The sequence below is a fragment of the Crocodylus porosus genome, unplaced genomic scaffold (assembly GCF_001723895.1).
Source record: "Crocodylus porosus isolate Cpor-Errol unplaced genomic scaffold, CroPor_comp1, whole genome shotgun sequence".
In the NCBI taxonomy this organism is placed as follows: Eukaryota; Metazoa; Chordata; order Crocodylia; family Crocodylidae; genus Crocodylus; species Crocodylus porosus.
In genome coordinates, this window is record NW_017728886.1 from 101918430 (window position 1) to 101930506 (window position 12077).

The following is a 12077-nucleotide window of genomic DNA, read 5'->3' on the forward strand; positions in this document are numbered from 1 at the left end:
ATATGCCTTATGCAGGTCAGGTTATTGGTATACTGTAGCAATCAAATAAGATAACTGTTATAGAATCCAGGCTTCAAGCAGAATTAAAAAAAAAAAAAAAAGTGGACTGACCTTTATGTAGAAATCTCTTGACACCACACCATTAGACATTAAATTCACTGCACAAAAATCATCACATACACATTGCTGCCTTTAATAAACTGTTTTTCCATTATTATTATTCCATTTGACACTGACAGGGCAATTCAATTACAGAGGAATGGAACAGTATTACTTGACACACATTATGTGCCTAGTTAATATGAACAAAACCTGAACTTACTCCTGTTGCTGTAAGCCGCAATAATTTATTCAGGAGTCTCATCTGTTTCAGCCGTAGGGAGACAATCTTAAACAACTGGCTTTAATAAAATTGTAGCTATCATTTTAAGTATAAGTTGCTAAAAATGTTAGCTAAACCTTCTGCATTTATAAACTTTTGTAACTGAGTATGAACATAAAACTACACATTCACCCCAAAATAACAAACATCTTTATATATAAAAAAAAAAAAAGTTACCATCTTAAATGGGGAGGAAGGTTGGCTTAGTGGTAAGGATGTTGGCTCGGGACCCGGGAGACCTGAGCTGAATTCCCTGTCCTGCTGCTAATATCCTGTGCGGCCCTGTGGGACCTATGGAGGTGGTGTGCTCACTGCTGGCTCCACCAGGTTACCTGTAATCTGCAAATCCTCCAACACCAATATTATGCTGGTATGATGGACATAAAGCAAGTGTATAACCCTTCTTATATACTGTTCCCAAAATTAAATCATAGACTCACTAAAAAGCCTTCACTGAATATTTACATGGCTTTGTACTGACTAGTATTCCAGGATTAATTTGCTGAATTTTATTCAGGATAGAAGCATTAAAAAGCAGGACCAAAACCCTTCTGAAACTTTGTTCTGTTTGAAACCATTATAAACAATTTGGTGGCCAACCTGCAGGTCCAGAGCCACATGCGACTCTTCAGAAGTTAAATATGCATCTCCTTGAATCTCTGCACAGCACACAGTGACCAGCTTCCAAATGGAAGTGCTTGCGCAAAGATTCAAAGAGACGCATATTAACTTCTGAAGAGCCGCATGTGGCTCCGGACCCGCAGGTTGGCCACCCCTCATTTAGAAGCACTAAATTTTCTACCTCTTTTTCCACTTACTGTTCATGACCACGTGCAAACAAAGCTAATGATTACAAGATAAGGAATTCTAGCACATTTTAACTGAATTATCCGGCCCTGAAATTACCCTTTTTCTTTTTACAACTGCCTTATCCAGATGTATGGCTCGCATTCTGCTGAATCTGTTATTTATATATTTTCAGTTCATCTCAAATGAATAGTCTGGATTTATGATTGTACCAAATAGATGCCCTACACTTCAAATACCAAAAAAGCTGAGATGACCTTCCACTGGATTTGGAAGACATACAAACAGGTAAGTGTACTAAGTGTCCAATACCTTCAGTTTCTCATTTATTTCCATTCTTAATGTTTTTTCCCCTTAAAGAAGTCCCAAAACTTATAGCTCTCTAATATTTGCAATTCAATTCTCCAGAAAATCTAGAAGTCTAAGAGCTGCTTTATTCCAATTACTGGAGGCTAGTGTGCCTTGTATTAAAAATACTAAATATTTGCCCAAGTATTTTAAATAACATGAGGGTATCACCACAGAGCCCTAGACAAAGCTAGCGTAATCAAAATGTTAAAGAAGCCTATTTGATAAGTGTTTAGAGCAAGCAAGGAGAAACTGGGATACTGTTAATGTTGTTGTTGTTATTACTATGTTTATATCCCACATATTTGACTTGCTTTTATAAGCTGGTTTGTTCTCTTGTTTTAACAATTTCTTTGCTTCCTTACTGCAAGCAGCCTTGAGTCTTTTTTGGGAAGGTCACATATAAATTTAATAACTATATAATAAATAAATAAATATTAACTATCATAAAAGGCTCAGAAGGCTCATTATTCAACAGACCATGCTGGAATATGCTCCTCCCTTCCCTCATCACCAATTCATCTATCATTTGCTTCCACCAAAAACAGCACTGTCCTTTGGAGATGGATAGGGCTTATTATTATTCTGAAGTAAACTCGACCTTTTCAGCAGAGAAAAAACACACCTCTCCAATAAAAGCAAATATTTACATGAGGAAACGTGATCATGAGGCCTCACAGGAACTGTAGTTTGGATTGGTTCATGCCATTACTCTTATCCCTGGGACAGGCTTCCTTAACTAGACTACATTTCCCATGAAGTGAAAGTGGTCTGCCCACTTGCTGAAATACTGCAGTGAACCATGGGATTCATATGAACATGGTGCATCCCCTCTAGCCCACCATGAGGAATGGGACACAAGGTACCCAGACTTTGAGACATGGGAATGGTATTCCCCAAAGCAAATTTTTGTTTTTTGTCTGAAGCCTTTAAAATTTAGTTAATCAGATTTTTAGTTATCTAAGAAAAACATCAACATTTTCCATAGAAAGGAGACAATTTCATGGTTTATTTCATTGAGTACCCACTTTTCTGTCAAAAACTAGATCAGATTTTTTTTTTTTTTTTTTTTAGCTTTGGCATGCATCACCCCCTTCTTGATCAATTCCATTCATGTCTCTTATGTATTGGTTCTTTATAGAATTTTCATGTTTTGGAGGCAATTCATAAACTAGAGAAAATCCACATAAGAAAAAAAAACAGCCACTGGTCTTTAAACACCTATTATTGTAATCCTTGATACCCTGTAGACCAGGGGTGAGCAATTATTTTGGCTGGAGGACCACTTTAGGAGTTTTAGTGAGCTGTGACAGGCTGGATCAGTACTGCCCCCAACAGTAGCTCACCATAACTCCCCAAGTGGCCCCTGCACGTGGTCAGTTAGCTGGGATGGGGTTGTGGGCCAGCGGGGAGCAGCATCCAAAAGGAGGACCAGGGTCGGGGCTGGGATCAGGATCACAGGGTGGTAGGAGTGCGGGGCTGGGCCCGGGGCAGAGCCATGATCTGTGATCCGCTCCCTGCATGTGGTTCTGTGGGCAGGGCGTGTGCTGAGTGGATCATGGCTCTGCCCTGGGTCCCAGGCCACAGGCCCAGGGCCCATGCTGTCACCACCTAGCGATCCCAGGGTCTCCAAGGAGATGGCTAGGACCCATGCAGGCAAGACATGCAGCTGAGCAGATGGGACGGGGCTGAGGGTGGGGGAGGGGGAAGCAGCATCTGGGTGCGGCATGTGTGGGCAGGGCTGGCAGTTGAACAGAGATCGGGATTCCAGGACAGTGACAGCATAGGGCCAGGGACTGGGGCAGAGCCGCAATCTACTCCCCGCACACCCCTACCCGTGGAATTGGCACCCGCTGCAGGGACATGCTGGCAGCAGATTGTGGCTCTGCCCCAGGCCTGGCCCCATACTGTTACCACGCCGGGATTCCAATCCCCAGCCCTACCTGCCCATCTCACTCCCGGATGCTGCTCCCTGCCCACGGCCCCATCCCATCCACTTGGCTGTACACCCTGCCCGCACAGGTCTCACTCCTGGCTACGGGTGCAAGCAGACAGGACAAAGTGCCTGGGCAGGGGGGCCAAGTCCAACAGCAGGAGCCGGAAGGAGCCACCCCAGGGTCCAGCCACTGCACTGCTCCAGCCTCACTGCAGGGTGGATAAAATGCCTTGGCAGAGTGAATCCAGCCCGCAGGCTTTATTTTGCCCACTCCTGCAGGAGACTACCGTACCTGTTTAGAAACTGATGAAACAAGCATAAATAGAATGGCAGATAAAGAGGAAACATCTGCTTGCAGACATTAATGAAGTGTGTGAAGATGCACGGCTCACAGGTTAAAATATGGATTCTTTTATCCAATTTGGGGAAGTAGCCCTCCAAAACTTCCAGTTTTCCCACAAAAATAAACATCTTTGAGTAGGAAATAGCTGCAGTGTCTCATGAAAGCTTAGGTCCTTCAAAAGCCACATTTTTTTTTTTTATTATAGGCCAAGCCTTCACAGGAAACTACATACCTCAGGAAGCACCTTTTCTCTTTGGAGTCTTTACACAAAAACATTTTTCTGAAAAACTTCAGAGAACTGTATTTGACAACATCCAATCATCTCCTTAGACAATGGTCACCATGATTCCAGTTTTTTTCTTCCCCCTTCATGGAAATTAGTTTTGCTCACTGCATCAAAAGTAGACATTAAGAAAAGATGCTGCCCTTCTCCAAGCCAGGATTTTAATTTTTTTTTACCCTCTCAACCTCCAAAACCTGGGGCTATTTCCCCCTTACTGTTTTGGGTTCTTCAGTGAACCTCCAATGTTAAACCTCCATTGTTAAATGGCCTGCATATCGTGGTCACCCTGAATGGCTTTTGTGAAAAAACAGCTGAATAAAATTAAAAGCACCACTTGAAACACACAATGAGAGGCACAGCCTCTTGAGAGTTACTAAGCAGAGGCACCAGGGCTACAAGCTGGTCACAAAAAAAATTTACACAGATAATTAGAACATGGTTTCTAACAATCAAAGGGATAAAGTTCTGAAATTGTTTTCTGAATAAAACTAAAGGGGGCAAGGAACCCAAGCCAATTCAAAAGGGAGCTTGACAAATTTATGAAACAGACTATATGAAAAGGAGGTGTGTTCCCTGAGGTATAATCAGTGTATACAATACATGCATTTAAGTGTTTGGTATCCCTGTGTTGGGTCTAAAAGGAAAAAAAAAATCTCCCAGACAGAAAGAATCTAGTAATCTCGTGCTTCAGAGCTTCTATCCAACAGTGAAACTTAATATATTATCATAACTAAAATCTTCCAGGCCAAATTATAAGCACCCCTTTACAAAAACAAAAATAAAAAATGTGGAATAACACACACAAGAAAATAGGCTCATATCCACCACTCTTAGCACCTATACATAATAATATTGAATTTAATCCTAATAGTTTATTAGAAAGCTTCAATACCTAGGAACAGATCAGTATAATAAATTTTGGACAACTGTTCAAAAATATATTCAGATCTTTTGAAGAAATGCAAATGTACGGCAGGAGACCTTAAAATCCCATTTTTCCAGTATGTGCAATTGAGACACTTTTCAACACACTCCCAAAGAAAGGTAAACCTCAGTAAAAATTTAACAGAATTAAAAAAAAACTGATCACACCTATGAAACACACAGGCAATAGTCTGTGTTACATAGTTGGCTCTCAAATTGTGTTACACACAACCTTGGGTTTTCACAACAGGTCATCAGGAGTTCTGCAGAGAGTTATGGTGAAGCAGGCTGGAAGGTAGTGTGCCACCATTGCTGAGCCAGGTTGCCTGGCTCAGTGTCAATCTTTAGGATAGTGGTAGGGCTTCTATGGAAGAAGTGATATAAAAGCATTCTATGACTTTAGGAAGTCTGAAAGGAGATGGGGCTCAGGAGATGGGCCCACAATTGACATAGATCAAATGAGAGAACACTTTGAGAGGCTTGACATCCATAAGTCTGCGGGCCTGGATGGATTACACCTGAGTCTTAAAAGAGCTGGCGAACATCATAGCATGCTCTATGGCCAAGATATTTGAAAGCTCATGGCCCTTGGATGATGTACTGGAAGACTGGAAAAGAGCCAACATGGTCCCAATCTTCAAGAAAGAGAAGAAAGAAGATCCAGGGAATTACAGACCTATCAGTTTGATGTCCATCCCTGGAAAGATCTTGGAGAAAATTATCAAGGGATCCATCTGCACCAGGCTACTGAACGCCAGCCAACATGGTTTTATTACTGGAATGGTTTATTACTGCCTGACCAACCTCAACTCCTTCTATGACCAGGTGACGCATTCCCTAGACAAGGGAGACTAGGTTAATGTCATTTATCTGGACTTTAAGAAGGTCTTTGACTTGCTCTCCCACGATGTCCTCACAACCAAGCTGGGGAACTGTGGCCTCAACCATGTCACCGTCCAATGGCTGGGGAACTGGCTCCTGGGTTGGACCCAAAGGGTACTTAGCCAATGGGAACAAATCAACGAGGCACAAGGTTACCAGTGGAGTCCCTCACGGCTCAGGCCAGTACTCTTCAATATCTTCATTAATGACCTGGATTCGGGCATCAGATAAGGACTGGAAAGGTTTGCGGATGACACTAAACTATGGGGGAAGGCGGTCATGCTGGAGGACAGGCTGGGGATACAGGCTGACCTGGACGCTTGTGAAGTGGGCAGACCAAAACCTGATGGCATTCAATGCAGAGAAATGCAGGGTACTGCGCCTTGGGAGGAAAAACCAGCATCATACTTATAGGCTTGGTGGTGCTACGCTCACTAGCACCACAACCGAAAGAGACCTGGAGGTCTTGATTGACCACAGGATGAACCTGAGCCCAGTGACATCATCCTCCCACTTTACTCAGCCTAAGTGAGGCTGCAGCTGGAGTACTGCATCCAGTTTTGGGCCCCCCACTTCAGGAGGGATGTGGATAAGCTCGAGAGAATCCAGAGGACAGCCACCCATATGATCAAATGCCAAGAGAGCAAGCCTTACGAGGAGAGGCTGAAGGACATAGGACTCTTCCGCCTGGCCAAGAGAAGGCTCAGGGGGGACTTGGTGGCTGCCTATAAGAATATAAAGGGGGTGAATCAGGATCTGGGAGAACAGTTGTTCACCAGGTGTCCCCAAGGGATAACTAGGCCTAATGGCCACAAACTTCTAGAAGGCCGATTCAGATTCAATATAAGGAAAAACTTCTTTACAGTCCAAGTGTCCAAGGTCTGGAACAGACTCCCTCAAGAGGTGGTGCAAGCACCTATTCTGGACTCATTCAAAAGGCATTTGGATGTTTATTTTGCTGGGATCATCTGATCACTGCAGACTTCCTGCCTCTGGCAGGGGGGCTGGAATCTCTCACAAGGTCCCTTCCAGCCTCTAATGTCTATGAAATCTATGAAAACTACTGTATTACATATAGCAATTTTAAAGTAGCACTATAGAATAAAAAACATGGTTTATGACAAAATGAGCTATTTGAAATTGCATCAGAATTTAGTGCTGAAGAACAGGAGACCATCTGGAACAATGGTCCTCCCATACCTATCTGTAAAGCAGAAAAAAAGATAAAGATTTTTCTGGGTAATATCTATTGGACCAACTGCAAGATGGGATAGACTTAGGCTTTCCCCTAGCAGAAATTGCCAACACAAAGGTGTCCAATGAAGTTTCTCAAGAAGTAAACGTACCCCATTCATGAGAAAGATCTTCTACTTTGACATCGTTAAGATCTCTCCTGAGAGAGTTTCGCTCACTGCAACAAAGACCCATATGCTCGACAACTCCGTAATCAGCAGGGAGCCGGATTTTCCATTTCCCAGGAAAAAACGGAGAAAACCACAGATTTCCTGGTTTTATCAGAGAACTCTGCAGGCTGGCTGAGTTCCAGCCTGCAAGAGCTGTTTGCAAAAAGGGCAGGAAAGCCCCAACCCTGCCCAGAGGGGCAGGGGGAAGAGGGAGGCAGAAGGGGAAAGGCAAAACCTGCTGCTTTTAGTCAGTTCCAAGGCCTAGGTCAGGCTCACTTTCCTCCAGATCCCTGCCGTCCTGCTCCCCTCCCCACGACCAAGTACAGCTAGGAACAGAGAGCCACGCAGGGATCTCCTAGCCACTGCTTGCTTTGCACTGTCCCAGCGATGTGCCTCCTGCATGCGGGGCTACAGTGAGGGAAGCAATGTGCGGCTCCACCACTCAGAGCAGCAGCAGGCAGAGGAGGCGCAACGGTGGGGAAAGGAGATCCCCAGCATGGCCCCGCTGTTCCCAGCCACGCCAGGTCTTGCCTGCAGGGCTACAGCGGCCCCATAGGGGGGAAGCAGGGAGGGAGCTCAAGCCCACAGCCTGCCCACTCTACAGATCTGGGAGCACGTGTGGCCGCCACGAGCCAGCCCCGTCCCTGCCCAAGCCAGCAGCAGCAGCAGCAGTGAGGGAGCTGGCTCTATGCTCCTGCTGCAGCTGCCTTCTGTTGGGGGCAGGGAACTGTGGACTTGGGTCCCTGGTCCCATAGTGCTGGCAGCTGGGGGCCCCCTCCGACAGGGCAAGGGGGCAGCAGCTATGGAGGGCCTTTAATTTTAATCATGGATTTTGGGGTTTTTATCAGAGAATTTGCAGTTTTTTTATCACAGAAAACCAGGATCCCTGGTACTCAGGAGAATTCAAGCAGAAGCTTTCTTTATGCCTTCCCCAGACCGCAGTCCCCAGGGGAAGGTAGGAAGCCATTTTCTTACAGCTCAACTTCTCCCAATCAGGGGAGGAGTTTCGCTGCTGCTGCCCTTTTCCCCTTGCAAAGCCTTCTCCGGACCAGGGGGAACCCAGCCTGGAGACAGAATGGCAGCATACAGAGGAAAACCCTGACCGGCTGACCCATACTGCCTGCATCTCCCTGAAGCACAATGTGGGGATTGTGAAAGGGGGGTGTTTTGTTTCCTGCTCAGCTGGATCAGCAGAGTCCAGAGAGCAACACACTGACTGTCAGGGAGGACAAGGAGTATGTGTGTGTGTGTTGGGGGAGGGGCGGAGAAGGAACAAAGCAACTGGGGATGCTGTAGGACTGCATTGTGGCTTCTTCCAGAAGGGTAAATTGTACAGATGTCTGTTGTCTCAAGAGAAAAACTCTTCTGGGAATGATTTAACATTGGTTGTTCCCAGATTTTCTTCTGGAGCAGCCATTTTTGCTCTGGGAGAAAAATCCTGAATATCTTTTCTCCAAGGAGATATCTACTGGCAGCTGGACTTCTGAGCATGTGAGAAGGCTAATGGCAGCTTCCCCTATGGGAGGAGTCCATAAGAACGGTCATTTACTGGGTCAGACCAGAAGTCAACCTTGCCTAGTATCCTGTGTCACACACAGTGGCAGAGTGGATGCTGAAAGTCAGAATGAACGGTGTATAATTAGGGTTTTTCCCCCTCGCTGTTCCTCTTTCACTTGCTGCCTCCAGCATTTAAGGTCTCAGAAGTTCTGATTCAGAGGCTGAATCCCTAACTCCCACGCACAATAGTTACCAATGCATCTTTCCTCCAAGAATCTGTCCAATCCCTTTTTGAATTTGGCTAAAAGTCTACCTGCAGGTCCAGGGGATCACAGTCTGGGAAATCTACAGGGCCATTTTCCTGTGTCTGGACTCTCCCAGTGCTCAAGATGAGACCTGCTGCTGTTCTCCAAGCTTCCCCCAGACCAGCAGGATCCTGTTCTAGAAAATGTGTGGGGAGCAAGGGAGAGATGTCTATACATTAGAACACTAGTACACTCCCTCTCAGGAAGATTCTTACTGCTGCATGCTTGTTTCCTACTGCTGCCAAACACGCAGCTGGTCTATTAAAAGATGACCCCCCCCCACACACACAGATTCTTGTTTCTTTCATACTTTCTGGACCATCACAGCTACAGTATCACTTAAACATTACTAGTAAAAAATTTTAAAATCTTACATGATGGTATCTCACCCCACTTAAAATTAAACATATTTATAGTACAGGAATAGGCAAATGCTGGAGGCAGTATCATCAGCTGGGAGAATTCTACCACATATGGCAGACATGTCTTAGAATCACAGGGTGCTGAAAGAAGGTTGGAGACATGGTGAGAGAAGTAAAATGTCAGTTATTAGATAACACCTTAGTGTTCTCATTGAACCTTGTTAAGAACTTTGCAACCTAAGAGTCATAAGGAATTGACTGGTCATATTCTCGTGGCTGCCAGAAGTACCCCTGCAAAAGCCTGGAAAAAAAGTGACACCCCAAAAAATCACTGACTGGTTTAAAAACATTTGCATTACTAAAGTTCAAAAAAATCAAAGAAAATTATGGTTGGAAGGGACCTCAGAAAGTCATCTAGTTCAACCCCCTGCTCAAAGCAGGGCCATCCCAAAGTACATCATCCCAGCCAATGCTTTGTCTAGCCAGGTCTTAATCCAAAAGATGGAGATTCCACAACCTCTCTGTGTAACCTGTTCCAGTGTTTTACTACCTTCCTTGTGAGAAAGTTTTTCTTAATGTCTAACCCAAACTTCCCTTGCTGCAACTTGACATCATTGCTCCTTGTTCTGTCACCTGCCAGTCAAGTCAATGTTCTACAAGGGAAAAGGAAAAAAGACACTAGCTTAGAAAGCTGGTGCAAATTTCTGGAACTTGCGAAGAAAAAAGTTTTCTGCTTCTAAACCAGAAAGTTGAAGAAACTTTTCTAAATATTGAAGGTAAGTGCAAGTTCCATGTACAGGCTAACACTGAAGAACAAATTTGAAATAAATTTAAAACTTAAAAGCAAAGATGAGAAGAAGATAGTGAAAGTTATAATATGCAGAGTTCTGAGGAAAAAGAGGGGATGAATTAATATATAAAGATGAAGAAACGCAAAAGCTTAATGTAGATTGAATTATAAAAGAAATTGTCAGAGACTGAAAGGAAGAGAAGAAAAGAAGACAAGACTTTATATTAAAGGAACACTGTTGATGAAAGATAAAGATCTTATGTGTATTTTAGGGGATTGGATGAATTTTTAAAATCTTAAATTTATTTTTCAAGTTGGATTCATTAATAAAAAATTAAATAATTTTTTCCAACAAAAAATTTTGTATAGGTTGCTTAGAGTGCTTAGTCTAGTTTATAAATGTATGCACACACACTGATGCAGATACAGATTTATCAGTGCACTTATTAGGTAACATCACTTAACTTTATGTATTATTCTATGCTTGATTGTGGGAACAGAAGGAGCCCAATATACCTCTACCTTTAAGCAAAATGGATTGCCAATATTGAAAACAATCTACGTACTTAATTACAACAGCTGTCTACAATTGCTTCTGTTGTCATAGCTGTCATCTCATTGTTAAGTATGACTAGATCAAAACTGAAGTATGTATCCCAAAGATGAAATACATTTAATCTCTCTTATTAGCTTAAAATAAAATCCTCTTATTTGTTTAAAATAAAATCTGCTAGCTTCACATTCTTCTAGCACCTAGGGTAAATCTAAACTGAGCAAACCTCAGCATGATCAGAGACAGGCACAGAATTCACAGTACTACTAGAAAACTGCTAATTCAAGTAAACTGAGTGGATGAACAGAAGAAATTGTTCTTAAGTATTTGTAGTATCAGTTCAATCTTACTTCTTGTGTTTAATAAGGGTGCTCTTCAACAGCAGAATTTACTTTCAAGAAAAATCTTTCAAAATTAGTTTTTGCAAATAATTTCTTCTCCTTTGGCAGCCAACAATTAATTCCAAGTCCTAATCTAATTAATGTTTAAGAATTTTCCACTGAGACTTATCTACCTCTTGCCCAAAATAGGTTTATTACTGAACAATTGCCTTTTAAATCAGCTTCCCCCAATATACTGTCAAAGGGCTCTGGAATGGCCATAAACAAATCTAGCAGCAATAATATTTTGAGCTCTTTTCAACTTATGACAGCTTTCTGATACCAATGGATAAAGAGGAGGAATTATGAATTCTGGGGTTTGTATGCTGTCTCTTAGAACTAGTATTACCTCTGTCACACTCCAGTGGTGTAAAAACTGGTCCAAATCAGTCAGATAGAGACGAACAGGTGAAAGTTGTGTCTGGCTAATGTGAGGTTTTCCTCTAATGCTCTGAAGGCTCATCAATTCCTCTCTTGAAAACCCTAGGAAAAAGGAAGAATAAACCAGTTTATCATGTACTGTTCCACTTTACTAGGACAACTGAAGAAAAAATTCTTTTGTATTAACAGAATATTTATTTTTCAATAATTCTGATACGTCTCAGTTAATACTGTAAAGAAAGGATAGCAAAATGAAGTTTGAGTTCAAAAAAGAGAATACCTGAGAATGCAGTAAGAGGTAAGGTAAAGGTAAAATCTAAGGGCCCCCTCTACATGTAACAGGTAATGTGCAATTAACTGGTTAACTGCGCAGTTACTTTGAGACCAGCTACATGTGCAAAACAGCTATCACACCATAAAAAGCTCTAACCAGCTATAAAGTTAGGCCTCAAAAATATGTACCAACTTAATAACTGGTTGCTATCAAGCTTTAATTTGTAT

At 42.8% G+C, this 12077-nt stretch overlaps 1 protein-coding gene and 1 long non-coding RNA gene across 3 annotated transcripts in view; one reads left to right on the plus strand and one right to left on the minus strand.

Annotated features, from left to right (window-relative positions):
• The window catches only part of TEX10 (testis expressed 10), a 112398-nt gene that overhangs the window by 29798 nt on the left and 70523 nt on the right, over positions 1-12077 (minus strand). For both annotated transcript variants that reach the window (XM_019539917.1, XM_019539927.1), the window contains one exon: positions 11545-11678. In XM_019539917.1, the coding sequence (XP_019395462.1) occupies positions 11545-11678 (134 nt within the window). The remainder of the gene's footprint in view (positions 1-11544; positions 11679-12077) is intronic.
• The window catches only part of LOC109313396, a 12571-nt gene continuing 12179 nt past the window's right edge, over positions 11686-12077 (plus strand). The window contains exon 1 of the long non-coding RNA XR_002102038.1: positions 11686-11874. This is a non-coding gene — a long non-coding RNA (uncharacterized LOC109313396). The remainder of the gene's footprint in view (positions 11875-12077) is intronic.